Source organism: Scomber scombrus, chromosome 1 (assembly GCF_963691925.1).
Source record: "Scomber scombrus chromosome 1, fScoSco1.1, whole genome shotgun sequence".
NCBI lineage: Eukaryota > Metazoa > Chordata > Actinopteri > Scombriformes > Scombridae > Scomber > Scomber scombrus.
In genome coordinates, this window is record NC_084970.1 from 4,610,767 (window position 1) to 4,629,178 (window position 18,412).

The 18,412-nt window shown below is 41.9% G+C and overlaps 1 protein-coding gene across 1 annotated transcript in view; it reads left to right on the top strand.

The window, feature by feature from the left end:
- Positions 1-18,412, top strand: part of znf536 (zinc finger protein 536) — an 80,952-nt gene that overhangs the window by 13,910 nt on the left and 48,630 nt on the right. The window contains exons 2-3 of the mRNA XM_062417183.1: positions 4,314-4,472; positions 13,084-14,871. Coding sequence (XP_062273167.1) covers positions 4,314-4,472; positions 13,084-14,871 — 1,947 coding nt within the window. The remainder of the gene's footprint in view (positions 1-4,313; positions 4,473-13,083; positions 14,872-18,412) is intronic.

Here is an 18,412-nt window from a genome sequence, read left to right on the forward strand (position 1 = left end):
GGTTTATTCTTCATATGAATTGTGATGTTCTGTGGGGAGAGATGGGAAAACAATGAGGTTTGACTATAAAAACACATCTACTCCGCTTGGGCCTTTGACACTGGCAACAAATTTAGATGATAGTGATGTACTGGCTCGTAAATACTGATCTTATTTTATATAACACGTCACCTGTCATAGTTACAAAACAAAAACAAGTGGAAAATCTGTGATAATTTCATTTCAGAGCACATTTTATGAACTCATATGAATTCATATAGGTTTTATCAATGATTTCTTCAGTTTTAGGAAGTGGTGCATTCAAGGACTCACTTTCAACCCTAATTCTAGCATCCTAAATGAGGATTTTACACCACTTTCTCTTCTTTTTGAATCACTAAAATCAACAAGGAACCTGTCAGATGTTAACATTCTGAGTATAAGTACAAAGATGTCAGGCTTTCTTAATTTTATATCAGCGTGAGCAAAGTGAGAGAGTTATGGTGGCTGGCCTTTACAGGCTTTTATATATAAAGCCAAAGGCTCACCTGTGACACTTTGATGCTGCGTCTCCTCCAGTGAATCCTCTTTGCATAAAGAAAGATGGAGGCTGGAGAACAAAAATCGATACGAGAGGATAGTTACGGCTGCGTGTCAACAGGCGATCGAGAGTCTCTTCCCCACATCACACACCCAGCTGTGAACGATGACGCCTAATATACGGGGTGACCTTCAAAATGTCATAAATGTGTTGTGCAATAAAGTGTCAATATTTGTGGTTATATGGAGCAGGATGACTTTTACAGTAATTGGAACAGCCGCATTAAAAGCTTCGGATCAGTCAACTGATTAAAGGCGAGCATGCTGGACAGACCGGCTAGTGCCTGAGAATGACGTGCATTCCCTTACATGTGTGCGCACCTATAGGCGTGTGTGTACGTACTCGTCACACATCACACACACACACACACACACACACACACACACACACACACACACTCACAAGAAGAGCGAGGAAGCACACCCAAAGTTCTGTTTTTACCTTTCTTTGTAGTGTGTGTGTGTGTGTGTGTGTGTGTGTGTGTGTGTGTGTGTGTGTGTGTGTGTGTGTGTGTGTGTGTGTGTGTGTGTGTGTGTGTGTGTATGGGAATGTGTGAAGCCCATTTATTATTGAAGGGCTGTTACATGCCAGGAGAGCACACTCTCATCCTCTCAGTAGTGTGTCTTCCTCTTACAGGAGCACTATTAACCCTGACACACAAGGACGTGTGTGTGTGTGTGTGTGTGTGTGCATGTGCATGAGTGTGTGACAGAGAGAGATGGAGAGACAGACATGGAGAGATTTGTGTGTGTCTGGTGTGTGTATGTGTATGTGTGTGTGTGTTTGGAAGTGTGGTCTGGTGTTTGTCCTGCTTCTAAGCTGTGTTTTGGATTTTTTAATTTTAGCCCCATCTGGGGCGGGCAGGTGGGCCAGTGTCTGTTACACGATCTGGGGAATCTTTGCCAAAAAGGGATCTGTACAGTAGACCGCTCAAAATATGTTTGTGAGGAGGCGACTATGGCTACAGTATGGTGCAGCCCTGGACCAAGCACTGGGGGAATTGTATTCTCTTTATTTATTTATTTTCTGTCTACAGGCCTTTTTTTTTTTTTACATGCACTCAAATGAAAATGCAAATGAATGGGTTATAGAGGGTTGGTGGAGTTGGGGGGGGGGCAGTTGATGTGTTCACACAGTCCTGAAATTATTCAGGAAATTATATTTTCACCTGTGATATTTTACATACAGTAAGCAATGTGTCCAATGATGAAAGACACAATATCCTTCATGATGTAAAGAGTTTCATTGGAAATGTAACAGTATTTTTAAGTGAATCTAATTAGTATCAAAGGGTTTGACCAAAATAATGAAACATTTTAATTAATATTTTAAAAGAGATGTAGCTCAGCTGAACACATTTCATTAATTGTCTTTTTTTTGTCTCATTTTTGGAAGGGGTAAACCTCCGTCTAAGTGGAAATAATGGACAACCTTATCGAATGCCCTGCTGCTTCTTTCCCTATTTCCTCCTCCTCTATCCCTCTCTTTCCACTTTCCTCTCCGCAATATCACATATTGATTAAAATTGTGTGAAAAACAAGATAATCTCAAACCCGAGTTCCACATTTTTAAACATCTGCTTTTAAAATCGAACCGTCTCTCTCTCTCGCCGGCTTCTTTTTCCCCCTCCGCTGTAGCAGAACAGAATTAAACCGCGTCGTTGCCAAAGCCCAAGTAGAAGCAGCTGGTATTTTGTATCTGCGTATTGTCACAGACTTGCATTTAGGGGTTGCCTTTCAGTTTCAGTTGTGATAAATAGCCTTCAGCCCGATAGCGGCGCTGCTGAATGGAGTCGTGTGTTTAGTGTCAGTGTGGAAGAGGACTTGCTGACTTGGGTCTTTCCATTCTGTAAACCTTATTTGACTCCATCGACAGATGAGGAGGGGGGGGATTGGTGGGGGGGGGGGGGTTGATGGTGGCAGAAAAAGAAAAAAAAAAAGATTAGGCTACTATTAAAAAATGCCCCTTATTGTGTGTCTGGGGTTGCCTAAGTGGGTTGCTCGATTTTTGATTCTTTTTCTTTCTTTCTTCCCTCTCCCCACAACCCCCCCCCCCCCCCCACACACACACACACACACACACACACACACACACACACACACACTCACTCACCCGCTCCACACACACATACTAAATGACTGGGAGGGTGAAAATGAACATTTTGAACTGTATTTCCGCTTCTTTGGGTCATGCAAATACTGACATGCTAAGTCATTTTATTTATTATTTTTTTTACCATAGAGGCGGCAGACTGTGTTTATACACTTTCTGATGAAATACAGCCAGTTTTGTGAACCATCACGCACTTATTTTGTCTGCGTGTTTCTTTTTAAAACCTCAGCAAAAAAAAAGGAAGTAGAAGAAGTTTGTTCTCATGACCACAAAGTTCATGACATCTCACACTGTTCAGCCTCGTTTCAGATAAATAAATACTAATATAGATGTGTGAAAACACATGAAACGGTGTTATCATATGATTTTTTTTTTTTTACTTTGCTATGAAGTCCATAAATCTGTCATGACAGTTCCGTGCTGCGCTGGTTGATGTTGAACCTACTGCACAGTGACGTCCATCAAATATTATCCTAACTAGTACAGATATTTTAATTTAACAGCTTCAAGATACAAGATATCAAGCATCTGTTGTGTATTCCTTTTTGTTTCTTTCATGTTTTTAAAAAAAATGTTTTCCCTTTTTTATTCCCGTGTTTTGAACTTAACGGTGTAGCTCAGGCCTTTAAACTCTGCACTCACATCGCGCAAATCTCGTGACTGTCAGCACATCACAGAGCTCTTAACTATTTGTACAACAAGGCCAGCGTGTACAATCTGATGATGACACCCCTCACCTCAGATTATGCTGCTGTCAACACATTCCCAGGTTGTCATCACTCATCCTTAGATTCATATTCAGGGGAGGTGATTGTGTTGATAACAGACTGCTGTTGCACTAAACTGTGCGTCATCGTTTTTGTGTTTTTTTTGTTTTTTTTTGCCGTGCGGAGGAAGTGGCGGAGGAGGGCGGGGTCAAAACCGTTATCACCCTATCATATCTCTGACAGCTACCTGTCAAAATCGGGTCGCAGGGAGAGACGCGAGGAGATCCGGCGATGCTGACACAGCCGAATCTGTAGTATTGTAGCTCTTTCTCTCTCTGTTTTTTTTTTTTTTCTTCTCTCTTTCTTTCTGTTACTTTGCATTGTTAATTTTCGCTGCATTCCAGCATATGCTTGCTAGGAAGGATGATGATAGTGAGAACAAAAAAAAAAGAAAAAGAAAGAAAAACAGAAGGGGAAAGGAGAGGCGGAGGTGGTGCCGAGGGTGTGTGTGTGTGTGTGTGTGTGTGTGTTTGAGTTGGGGGTAGGTGGTGGTGGTGGGGGGGTTTATCTCAAGACTATGGTGTTTCTAAAGAAACTGAAAAGCTTATGAACTGTCAGCGTTCTGTCAGAGAGGAAAATAGCGCGGCCCGTGAACCCGTTTGATGCGTTTGACTTTGTGTGGCGTTCGCACATTCGAGCGAAGGGGGAAAAGAGGGACAATGAGAGGCAGACAGAAGAGGAGAAAGAAAAGGTGGGGGGGGGGTGGGATGGGGGGGAAGAAGAAGAAGAAGAGAAAAAAAAGTGTTGTGTTGTGTCGTGATGTGATGTGCGGAGGGCTGGTTTGAAGTGACACTCAACACACCTTCCATTTTGTCTCTCTCTCCTCCTTGTGTTGTCTCTGTGTTGCGCTCCAGATGTTGGGGAGGACCTGGGGAAGGCAGCGGGGAGCGTTCAGCCGTCTCTGTCCCAGCACCGCGAGAGGAGTCTGGCTTCGTCCTCCAAGGATTGCCCCTACTGCGGCAAGTCCTTCCGCACTTCCCATCATCTCAAAGTCCACCTGCGGATACACACAGGTCAGTACATCCGCGGATATCAACCTCCACCCTTGGCCGAGTGCGGGCGGGCGGGCGGGCGGGCGGGGTGGGAGGCTGCTTTTCTCCAGCAATGAAACATTTATTGCACTCCATGCAAAATTTACTTGACTAGTTGTACTGACATTCCTTCTGGGGTTAGACTGATATATCGGTGTATGAATATTGGTCTAATCTGATTTCGGAATCAATCTGTCTCTGATATGATGGATACGATGCAAACGAATTGATTACATATTCATTTTTAATTGATGAATACAGCATTGGTTGTCTCTGGGAGGCCCTTAATCTGAATTTATTCTAATGCCTGACTAAAAGGTAATATGCTCAAATACATTTCGTGATATTAAATTGAGAGTGAAAGCAAGAAAGATAATCTTACTGGCAGTACACTTTCCCTCCATCACAATTAAGAGCACAGATGGACACCGTTTCTAAATTACAGCATCACAATGTATCGAAAAAAGTAGTCCAATAAGATCCCAGTTCATCAGGTACACATCATTCTTACCTATAACTATGACACTGTTTAGTCCACTCATTATAATTCCCTTTTCTTTAAATGAACATAAAAAAAGGAAAAAAAGGACTCACAAGTAGAAATGTGTTTCTCAACAGTGTCTCCATTGGCACCTTAGGCCCCTTGTTATTCTTTTTTTTTTCGTACTCATCATTTCATTGAGCTCTAATTAACACAACAAGGGTTCAGTGTCCTACGATGACATCACTCAGAGGGCAATTTCACACTCGCTAACTCTCAATAACTTCAGAGCCAAAACAAAGCCAGTCTATCCACAGTTTAGGCGTATGCGTGAGACGCTGCGCCTAACGGATTTAGCTCTGTTTTTTCGGTCAGGCGTTCTGGCCCCTCTGTTGTCTACTCGCTCTACCCCGAACATCTCGCCAAACGGGGCACAGGTAGCTCTGTGATGACCTGTCCGCCGGTTGTTGCTGGGAGGTTGCAGTCAGAGTAATGATGTGGACTGTGGACTGTAGCCATGGTTCTAAACCCTCTGCGAGGTACAAACGCCCCACTGACTATCCAGGTTAAAGTCACAATTAGACCACGCAGAGGACACTTCAGAACAAGGACGGTTGGTTCTAGCTGGTGGGCCCGGTGAGGTGATTCCCCCCTCCCAGTTCATCTCACTGGGAGTTCCTGTTTCCAGACTGGAAAGAGCAAATTGTGATATTTAGACATTGTTTAAGTTTTGGGGAGGTAGATTATATTTGAACAATTTTATCAATAAATTGATTACTTGTTAAGTAAGAAAACCCCTCACAATAAACCTGAATCTTAAAACAGAATGTTATGTTCGACCAACAATCAAAAAGCAAATGATATTCATTTTACATTGATATAAAACAGAGAAAAGCAGCAAATCTGTACATACTGTATGTAGAACCCTAGAGAGTTTGGTATTTTAATGCCAGCTTGGCTTATTGGTCTGCCAGTCCAGACTGAAATACCTCAAAAACTACTGGATAGATTGCCATAAAATTAGGAAACATCCATGTTCCCTAGAGAATGAATCTTACTGCCTATGATTTTCCTTTCACCACCAATCAGATGTATCATCATAGGATTTGGTACAACTCTACATGGTGCCCAGAGGATGAATCTTACTGACTGTTGTGATCCTCTGATTTTTCCTTTCACCAACAATCTGATATATTGTCATGAATATAAATCTACATAGTGCACAAAAGATGAATCTTAATAACTTTGGTGATCCCCTGACTTTATCTATCATCTCCAGTAGGTCAAAATGTACACTTTTCCTATGTTAAATCTCAACACAAGCCCCCAGAGGATGAATCTCTGTGATTTTGGCGATCCTCAAACTTTTCCCCTCATGAGGTTAACATGGGGGACACGTTTTTTTTAATGAAATCTCAACAACTACTACATGGATTGCCATAAAATTAGGGAAAATCAATGTTCCCCAGAGGATGAATCATACTTAATCTTGTGATCCTGAGATTTTTTCTTTCACCACCAATCAGATGTATTGTCATGGGATTTGGTACAAATCTCCATGGTGTCCAGAAGATGAATCTTTATAACTGTGACTTTAGCAGGTCAAAGTTTACACCTTTCTCAATATAATTCTTGGCCCCCAGAAGATGAATCTCCCTGATTTTGGTGACCCTCAGACTTTTCCTCTAACGCCCTGATGAGGTTAACATCATTTTTCTATAAAAAAAACACATTTCAACAACTACTAGATGGATTGTCATTAAATTTGGTACGCATAAGTAACCCATAGGAATAGATGCGTGTACCAAATCTATCCCCCAATGTTAGAATGCTAACATACCAAGACTCAGATGGTGACCATACAGTTTACATGTAGTCCACATTGTCTCTAAGGTTGTTTTTTTTTTGTATATCCAAACACTACGAACCCTTTTGAAGTCTTTGTTTGCCCACATTTTACTGTGTATTTCTGCATTCATATTGCATGTATATATCATAGTAAGAAATGTCAGTATGGATTCAGTTAAATAAGCGACCACTAAGCTTGTCTGAAAATATAATTGATTTTTGCCACCAGACCATCACTGGTTCCCATTATAATCATGGGAACCAAAATAGAGAAAAAAGGGAAGCTATTTTCATGATTTAGACTAATTTCCCCTTTCTGCCAATCAGAGATTTGTACCCCTTAATTCTTCAAGATGTTCTTGAAAAGCTCAGTCCAACCGTCCTGACCTTTTTGTCAATTTCTACACTTCACAACTAAGTAATCCTTGAGTGCCAGTAGAGACGCCGAGGCTGAAACACTCACAACTGAAAATGGAAATCCCTTACAGCTGAGAAAAATCAATGCTCGCTTTTCTCCTTATTCTCCTTTTCTGTCTAAGTCTCCCCTTGCTTTTTTCACCCCCCCCCCTTCTTCTCCATGAACTTAAAAGGCAGAATGAGAGACCACCCATACTGTAACCCCCTCCCCACACTTCTGCTTGCCTTTAATAAGAGGCACATACTGTACCTCAGATCTGGAAAGGAATAAGAGGAAAAAGCTGTGGAGCATGCTAATACGTCTGCTGTGTACTCACATAATTAGGATCCCTGTGTTAAATAGCACATCCAGGTCACAGCCGGGCCATCCCCGACTACACCACAGTACTCTGTGTGTGTCGATGCCTGAGTGTGCTGGTGGTGGTTTGGGATGGGGGGGAGGGGGGGGGCATCTGTTATCTGGTGTTGAGAGAGCTGAGTTATGCCTGCTTTGAGTGGTACAGTAAGGATTCCCGTGAGGGGCATATTTCATCTCGGAGGAAGCTGAGGCCTCACCCCAGGCCTGGCGTTAACTCCTTTGACAAAACACACAGAGACAAGTAGGTCCATCTAATTTCATCCACACAGCATATTTTACACTTACACCATTCTGATGTCTGATATATAAGGTTTTATATGGAGAAATCTATGCGTTTACACCTAAGAGTAAAAGTGAGAAAGGTTGGTGAGGATGTTGTTTTTTTTTGTTTTTTTTTAATGGAATGTATCCCTGGATGTGCGCCCGTCTAAGCACAGCTTTAGCATAGCCTTCCACAAATGGAGAGAAAAAACAGCTTGATGCATCCCCAACATGTGGCCTTTAAATCATTCCTATAACCTAATCATACCAGCTCCACTGTGACATCCTGATTACATCCACAAGATGACTTTTACAGCGGCTAAAGATCCTCTCTGTGCTCCGGTGACAATGCGGCGGGGAAATGCACAAGATGACAAGCCGAGCTTCCCCCCCCCCCCCTTCATCCTAATGCAACGTGAGCGACACAATGGAGTTGCTTACCGAGCCGGCGGAAGCAGCATTGTGCGTTGCGACGCTGAGATTAATGAGAGGCTAACACCAGCTTGAAAGAAATGAAGTGAATTTAAATTTCTCCAAAAGTTAAAGAGCTAATGTTACAGTATTAATTTCCTCTTGAACAGTGAGTGGGAAAATATCCATTAGCAAAATTAACCACAGTTTTCTAGGTAGCTAACATTGTGCGGCTGTGGCGCTACAGTGTGGGGCCACAGCTAATGAACACACTGCAGAGGGTGATATTTCATTATACAAATTAATGCTCACATTTTAATGGGAAAGTCACATAATGAATCTAGGCTTCAGTGACAGCAATTAGAGGCCCAGATTGTCCCCTTCTGGACAAGGCACTATTTAGCAGTAAGCAGCTGTGTGTAAAAAATAAAAAGGTCCTCGCTCTTGACAATAGCCACACATAACTTCAGGCAGGGCGGCATATCCAATAAGAGTCCCTGCTCACCTTTAAATGAGGAGAGGGAGAGAAGGGGGGGGGGGGGGGACAAAGAGAGAGAGAAAGAGAAAGAGGAGAGACATGACTTGCCCATGTCACTTAACCTTAACCTAACCTTGTAATCAGGATGAATCAAGAGGGACCTGTGATCTCCCTCTCCATTCCTCTCACTTCTCCTCCCCCCCCTCGTTCCTCCCTTTTTTCCTCTTACTTGGTGCTCCCTTCTTTTCTAATTGATCTCAGTATGATGACACTGCTAAATTGAATGTATCACATTAGCCACTGGGTGAACACTTTTATCCAAAGTTCTCGGATCCTTATTCTGTGTGTTTAATGGTGTGAGTTTTCCCCTCTGTAACAAATGAGCTGTTAACCCTTACAGTGTCAGTGGCATGTGTAATTCACCGCTAACCACCACATTTTCTCAATGTCAACAAATCCAGTAATGAGTTGATACCACTAACAAGTATAGTCTGTGTAGCCAAAGTCGGATATATCTTATTCCTTTGTGTCTTAAAACTATGTTTTTGTCTAAAAATGTATAACTGCTAAAACTCATCAATGTGCCACACTGCATTGTACAGTAAATACTCAATAGCTTTCTAAATGTGTATTCATCCACCGCTGAAAATAGTCCCTCGACAAATGTAGTTTTTTCACACTTTTGAGTAACTTTTCTTAAAAACTACAATGCCCACCTGTTATAATGTTATTCAAATATGAAAATATTTATATTTTTATCCACTTTTTAAATATTTATGTCATGAGGAACCTTATTTTCATAAGTGAGTTCATTGAGTTAATTACATTATATACAACCCTATCTACATACAACCATGATAATATTAGAGGCCCTCTCAATTCAAACACTAAACACTAACTTAGCAGATATACTTAGAACAGATGCAAGGCAGCTTCTATCCCTTATTCACCCTCTCAAACATCCCACTGGTGTTTTTTTTCCATCCTTCCGGCCAAAAGGAAATTCATCTTCCAGTATGTCATATCTATTAAGCCATTTTAATTGCCCCTCTGTACAGGTTTGGGGTATTTATCTTTACTTGTTTCTATGGCGCCGTCACAATTCGCAGGAAGCCAGATGAAATCAGTACATGCAACACGAAGTGAAAACATACTGCGGAGGAGCAGATCCCAGCACGGCAATCAAGAGAAGGATGATTTATATCCACAAAGGTGTCACTTAGATGTTTATGAGCTCTAGTTTTTTTTTTTAAAAGGCAAAGCTAGGAAAAGCTGCAGCGGCCGCATTTTCTAACCCTTCAGTCGTTCACCTTTTTTTTTGTCTGGAAACCGAAAAACCTCCGAAGAAGTTCAACAAAGTGAAGGAGGACAACAGCACAAAAAAAAAAAAGAAAAAGTTTACCGTTCTATTTTTAACTCCCGAATAGCAATTTCCTGGTTTTGTGGCGGCAGTGATCTGTCATGTGGCTGGGAGGTTGTGCTGTTTGCGCTGATATCAATTAAAAGTGGATTAACGGGTACATAATGACCTTTAGCAGTAAATTGTGTGTAATGTTGCAAGGCAGGATACAGTATATTCCCCAGATGTCACACCAGGCCCCTGACGTATGATGGAGCAGATGTCTTAGCCAGTCCAAATGGCCCTCTAAGACACAAACACACACACACAAACACACACACACAGGCTCAGGCCGACACGCACGCATAAACATGTGTTCACACATATTTCAAATGGTGCACATACCACGTACATAAACACAAGTAGATGCAGAAAGGCACTTGTCGTCTGTCTCACTCGCTCCAGATATATTTAAATGCTTAATTTTAATGGGAAAACTGGAATAAACTGATCACACTCTGAGGGCATTTGTGTTTATTTTCAGTTCTCCTTAAACCCCATAAACATCAGAGAGGGTGGGGGATTGTCAAACATACAATCTTCTGTGCTTTTCATTCTCATTTTAGATATGTAGATGCTACATTAATCTTTATTCCCCCCCCCCTTGAACATTAACAACCTCTTATAAGGGGAGGAAAAAAAAGCAGAGGAGGAAAAAAAAAAATCAGATCAGTCTAATTTCTGTCTAATTTGGCTCCTAGAATATCATTTTGTCCAGTTAGAGGAATTGAGAATGATCATTTGCATCAGGGACGTTTCCTTATTAAATCAGCACTGAGCCTCTGTTCGGCAGCTCACAGGAGAAGCACTTATTGGGTTAAAAGCTCATCTCGTGTGGTTTATTTTAAATATACTCTATGCTTCATAGCCACTCTAGTGTAAGAGAAAAGATATCAAATCACTGTCTTTCTATCTATAGTCAGGGCTATCTGTCGCAGCCGCCTGCTCGCTCTCTTTCCTTTTTTTCCCCTCTCTCTCTCTTTCTCTCTCTCTCTCTCTCTCCCTCTCCCTCTTATTCTTTCACTCTTCTCTCTCTTCAGCATTTCCACCTTCTATTTTCTTTTGTATACGCTCCTATTCTTTCCTCTCCTGTATCAATATTGTATTGAGTTGGTGTTTGTGGCCCTTTATTTGAGAGCTCTGCAGTAGGTCTGCAGATCGCAGAGTCTTTTTCTGGAATGGTGCCCTCTAAATAATGATAAATTACTTGAGCAGTATGCCATTTGCTAATTATATCCATGATTTACTACACAGCCCGACTTAAATCATTCAAACCAGCCTTGCGTAACAATGCCTTTTTTTCTTTTATAAAATGGTTTCCATGTGTATAATCTAAACATTTTATGGCCGTATACTGTATAGAAATGTGCACACACGTAGACAAATAACACTTGACAACATCCCCCCTTTTTTTTATTATTTTTCCACCAACAATCCCTTTCTCTCTCTTTTCACACAGCCACTGTTATCCCTCGAACAGAAATTCCACTCTGGGAACTTTTTATATGTATATATTTAAAAAAAATAAAGCTTAGCATTTTTCCCCCCTCTCTGTTCATTGTTTAATGAATCCAAATCTGGCTCAGACTCCAAGCCTATTATAATTGCTAGCAGGATGTGTTCTATTTCAACATAAGTATCATTCCAATGGAAGATCCACTTTTGGCAGAATTATGCTGGTGTTATACCATTATCAAGAATATTCATGAATATGGATGTGCAGCATAAATACATATATGTAAATGCTACACAATAGATTCACCCCTCTTTTACCGTAATATAAATCACTTTGATCTGTGTATCCTGTAGTGAATCATATTGTTCTTTATCATAGGGCTTCATTACAACAAGCATGTGGTTCACATATGTTGCTTGCACATTTTTTTTTCTTTTTTTTCTTCTTTTTTTGAATACTCATTGACTTATTTTTGCATCAGGGTGTATCATCCATATTTTGTTTCTCTCAGTGCTTCGCAGTGTGGCGGTAGTCGATGAGATCTCATACCGTGGCTGATTTATGTTTCTCAAGATAAACTGCAAATAGGGAATGTCCGAGAAATTGCACTCTCATCGCCAAGGCACAGGCCTGACAGCAAACAAGGCCAAAACAGAGGCATGATGAGCCCACCGCAGGCACGCACACACACACACACACACACACACTCATACACACACACACACACACACACACACAGTCATACACACACACGCCCATACACAGATGCACAAAAATACACACAAACAGAGGCCCAGCCGCACCCTCAGCCCCAGCCCTCGCTCGCTCGCGCAAACACAGATAGCATCGAGACAGTTTTGCTGTCAGTTGAAAATATTATCTCTTGTAGTGGACTGAAAGCACCATATGGTGAAATGTTTTTATGGTGTTGATGTGAGTGATGGCTCTCTTGGCGGGGCTGGATCGAGCTGGATCGACCCATATTCAGATGCCTACCCTGTACTACCCCCCCTCCCAATACACACACACACACACACATGTGCAATAACACACATCAAATGGAACACAGCCGACATGAGAAGAGACAGGGGATTGTTAGTTGAATTCAGTATCTTGTTCATTATTACTTTGTGTTGTAGTGTTAATCTGATGTGCTTTATTTTTCTTGACAAACTGCTTCTTCCTCTCTTTTATATTTATATTTTTTTGACAGGAGTTATAAATTGAATGTGTTTTGATGCCACAGCAATTGCAAACTACTCTCTTTTGTTATCATAGTTAATGAAATGCATATCTTTTTTTTGTAAGCTCTACTCATTTGACCTCATTTTCTTTGTTCAGGGAGGTTACATGACCCTAGGGTCCACATTCCCTGCTCCAATAAATAGGTTTTGATATCCAGTCAATCTAATAATCAGGTTAATTATTCACTCTTTTCCCTGCCTCTCCCTTTCTGTTTCTCTGTCTCTTTCTTGGCCTCTCAGGAGAGAAACCCTACCGGTGCCCTCATTGTGACTATGCTGGCACCCAGTCTGCCAGTCTGAAGTACCACCTGGAGCGCCACCACCGCGAGCGTCAAAATGGCTCCACCACCTCAGGCCCATCCTCTGGCCACACCCCTTCTTCTGACCACAAAGAGGATCACGGGAAGACGGCCGGCGGTGGCATCTTCGCCCGCCCAGATGTCCTCCGTAATGTTTTCAAGGGGATACCTCCCAACTTAGACTTCAGGGCAGGCCCGTTGCTGCCACATCAGTGGGCGTCTGCCGGCATTATGTCTCCACATGACCGGGAGCGGGAGCGTGAACGCGGAGACCGCCATTTTGACTCCGTCTCCTCAGCAGAGAACATGAAGACTGCCGATGGCCCATCCTCCCTGGCCCCAACAGCAACAGAGAGCCCTGCCAGCTTCTCTGATCTAAGCAGGGCCTACCAAAGTATGATGGGAAATGGAGTTCACTTTCAAGGGTCTCTCCAGGCCTTTATGGACAGCTTTGTCCTCAGCTCCATGAAGAAAGATATGAAAGACAACCAGAGCCCAGTCCAGCTCCAGGCCCAGCGCTATCATGATAACGGTGAGCCCAAAGCCAAGCGAGCCGCCTCAGCTGACCAGGACAGAGAAGAAAAAGCTGAACCCAAGCAGAAATCAGAGCCAGGCAAACCTGGGTCCCAGTATGAACCGCTGGATCTGTCTGTGTCGGTCCGGCCTGAGTCTGCATCAGGTTCTCTCCCTGGCTCCTCAGTCACCATCCACGATAATGTGGCCTGGCATGGCTGCCTCTTCTGCTCCTTCTCCACCTCTTCGTTTGAGCTCATGGCTTTGCACCTCCAGGCCAACCACCTGGGTAAAGCCCAATCGCAGCGGCCTGACACAGTCAAGGAACTTCATGGAGAGGCTTCTCCCACCACCTCCACCCATCCATCCGCCAACACCAAGACGTCTGGTGTGACCCCTGATAAAGATGGAGACAGAGATGGAGAGAAAAGCCAGCTAAGCTGGAACAATCACATGGACCAGCCCTACAACCCCTTCCAGAGTGACTTCTACAGGCGGTTTGGTGGATTGTATGATGGATCCCCAAGGGCCCTCCAAAGCCTTCAAGGCTATATGACCCCAGCAGAGCAGGGCCTTGACTTACCCAGCCAGGTATTCATAGGAGCATCTTCAGCTGGGGATACCCAGATTGGTGAAAGGGGCTCCTGTGGAGATGCTGAGGAGGATCAGGTTGGATCTGATGATGAGATTGTAAAAGCCGGGGTGCGTAGTGGCAGTGAGACACCTTCGACCACCCCAAAGAGACAGCAGCAACATCACTCCGATGAAGAAGAGGAAGAGAGAAGAGTGGCTGAAGAGGAGGAAGAGAGAGATGAGGATGGGCAAATGGACATGGAGAGAGACGAAGAAGGAAGTCCAGTTTCAGACCACCTCCAGAACCACCCCAAACAGCTCCAAGATGACTCCTCTCTTTCGCTGAGGAGTGGGGCTGGTTTGGCAATGTCTTCCTCTGCCATGACACCACTTTCTCTCCTTCCTCCAACCCAAAACCAAGCTTTGCCCCTGGAGAAGCACTGGCAGCAGGGCCTGGGCCTCCTGTCTCCCGGAGGTCCTCCAGGACTGTTGAAGGCCGAGCAGCAGACCCACCTAGAGCAGCAGATGAACATGCTGTCTGTCCTCAGAGCCTACAGCAATGACAACCTCCCCGCATTCAACGGCCTGGGAGGTGGAGCGGGAGGAGCACCCACAGGGGGCATGAAGAGACCAGATGCACCTGGTGAGTGTGTATTAAACCTTCAATGGCACTGTAATTGTTTTAAAGGACACACACACATATAGTCACAGACATACTATCAGAAAACCACACATATAAAGAATCATGAAGACACACACATGTGTCTGAAACACAAATTGAATTTTCCCACCACCGCATACACATAAACACTAAACACACAAGACAAACACATATACATTCTTTCCCTGACACCCACAAAGGAATCTCAGACACTCACTAAAGGTCTCGAGATTGGCTCTGAAGTGATTTCAGCCTTATTTCAAGCAAGTTTAGAAGCTATCAGCCTGGCGACTAGCAACAGATTAATCTTTATTACACGTTTATATTACTGGGAGTGCAGCGCCTCCCTCCCGCTCCTCAGCATGGAGGGAATAACCCTGGGTGAGTCAGAGCAGGACCTCAGCTCCCCGTGCCATCTCCTCCACATGTCTCTTAACTATCTTAGCTTTCATAAAGCCGGCTCCCAAAAGCCCATTACTTTATAAGACTCGTCGATCTATGACCCTGTGAAAAATGAACTGTCAACTTTCATGATTCTGCTAAGGTTACAGCCGCTCCTTGAGACTGTGGAAGGAAGTCCTTTTTCTTTTCTCGCTTTCTCTGTCTTTTTTTTTTTTTTACTTTTTTTTTGCAGTTTAGGGGTGGTTGGTAAAGTGTCTAAAAGAGGAAAAGTAAAAATCGCAAAGTTGGTGTTGAGCTTTGAAACACTTCTATATAGCAACAGAGGCAGAAAATACAGAAGGGAACACTGTTAAAGCCTGGTATTGTTAGCTGAAATCCTATCAGTGAAAACTCCTTGATGTTGCGAACTGACAGGTGTGAGTGAGTTGGCAGTTGCTCACGTTGTAACAGATTTTTTTTTTTTTTTGCTACATTCATGAAGTGTCAGAAACAGTTTGGTGTAGCTACCGGAATTAATTCACAAATCGTAATGCACTCCTGTCTCTCAGCTGACAACTGGAATGTCAATATTTTGCAGATTATTTCAGATCTAATCTAGACAAAAAAAAAAATCACATTTTTACCTTTTTAAAAATATATATTTTTGCACGTTTTAGACAAATCCAACAGTCCACAATGATAACTCTTTGCTTTCTGTGTCTAATAAAAGAAGGGAACATACCGGCATATATAACATTACAGCATATGTTTACAGGCACATATTCATAAAGATACAGTACAGTATATTAACCTATAATCATAGTGACCTCTTTGATAATTAAGCAGTGCAGCTACATGTGCTCATCTGACCTTTCCATCTGACAAAATATTATCTGTTGTCATGGAACCGGATCTTTGCATATCTTACCATCGTAAAAAAAAAACATATTCACCATGCAAGGTTAATACATAAATACACATGTATATATTACATTTAATGGAAGAATGTCTTTGTGTGAGAATGCCCTACTTATTGTCTAATCAGGAAGCTTGTGAAAGCGAGCTATGCGATGTGGGCAGTTCCCTTTGCAACTAGGAATGCTTGACCTTTATAGATAAAGCTTTCTCTGCAGAAAAAAAGCCTTTCTTACACGTTGTTATTTTGTCCTGGTCTGAATCGAGCATTCATTGTAATTAAAAAAAACTCAACAAGTTATTATGTATCCAACATCCTGGCAAATAGATATTCACCATTCAAATCTTCCTGGATGGTACTGAAGATAGCATAGAAAAGATTGTAGGAAACAGGAGTAAACTCAAGACATGTGGCGTGCTTGGATATGAGCAGGGTCCGAAATTAACACTTGCCAAGTGCCAAATGTGGGTAGATTTTCTGTTTGACGAGTTAATCTCTGAAGGCTATCCGCAAAACACTGGCGGGTAAATGTTTATACCAAAATAGTCATGTAATAAAATATCTGGCATGATGGCTCGAAGGGAATTAGTCATGTTTGTCCCTATACAGTGTAGACACGCACACCATGTGTTTTTTTATGCGTGTCTAATTCATTTTCACTGATTGGACATTCAGCAACAGTAACACGAATCTTTCCGTTGTTATTCTGTTGCTCGGAAATATTTTAACGTCGAACGATGCTCCGTTTTTTTAGATATTTCCTTGTTGCTCCGTGAGGTGCACACGCTGTAACCATCAAAGACCATAAACAAGATGGAGAATAAATGGGAAGTTACCTTTCTTTCTCTTCCTCTTCTCTCTTTCTCCACAATGACAGAAATCCATTGTAGCAACGGAGAACTGTAATCCCTGCAGATGTTTGTTTCATGGGAATTTTGCCATAGCCTCCTTCTGTTGTTTTGTTTGTATTCAACACAATACCTTATTGTAAATGAAATATACTGAAACATGTATTATTTCAGTACTTTTATTATTTTGGCCAGTAAAAAAAATATGCTTGGCTAGTGGATTTTTTTTTCATCTACCAGTCCTCTTGGCAGGTGTGTCAAAAGGTACATTTCGGACACTGGATGAGTATCAGTGAGCTCTCGTGTTTAGCATTATATAACTCTGTATCCTGCACTGTAGGTACACTACAGTGTAATTAAACTCCTTTATGTAATTATAACATAATAAAGAGCAAGCTGAATTGACTTTGAAGCAAAATTTAGACAGAAGCTAAAAGGATATCTTGACAAATAATTTTCATCACACAACTGCAAAACCCTTTCTTTCCCTTTTCCCCTTCTTTCTTTCTGTTTTGTGTGACTGTGTGTGTGTGTGGCTTGTATAAGTAATCCCCTGGTTCCTACATGTTTCCTATGGAAGCTCCAGATTTGTTGCACTGTCCAAAGTCTTGCAAACTGGAGGTTCTCAGTTGCTTATTCATCTGGATGTGTGTCTGTGTGTGTGTGTGTGTGTGTGTGTGTGTGTGTGTGTGTGTGTTAAACTTGTGATGGAAGCAAGGGATTTTCCAACAAGTGCATCCTGGCACGTCCATGTAAACTAATGGAAGTAAGTACATAATGATAACTACTGTGACAACATCTCCACTGCAAGTATCAGTGCTTTTATTACTATTGTTACCACCACTAGTACTGCTCCTACAACTTCTACTACTATAGCTATTCTTATTTTTCTATTTTAGCTATAACAACAATTAGCATTACTATCATTGTTACTTCTAGCTCCTACTACGATTACTGCTATAATAATGCTTATCTTGCTATTACAGCTGTTTCTTTCACTACTACTCACATTACTGCTAAACTCAGTAGTACTGTGTTTATTACTATTGCTCATTGGCATAAGAATTCCCCTTATTTCAGTAGACATAGCAACACCATCCAATAATATGCATAATGTACAGTATAATGTACTCCATCACAATTAAAAGTACTTAGAGAACAGCAAAATGAACTTTAACGTTTAAAAGTAAAAGTACTCATCATTTAGCACAATGGATTCTGTGAGAGTTCTATTATTTTATTTTAGTATTATGTTTTATTATGTGATGATGATGATGATGATGATGATGATGATGATTAGTATTATTATTACTGATGCCTTAAAACGTGAATGGTTACAATTCCCTTGCTGTTCAAAGTAGACTTATTTTAACTACGT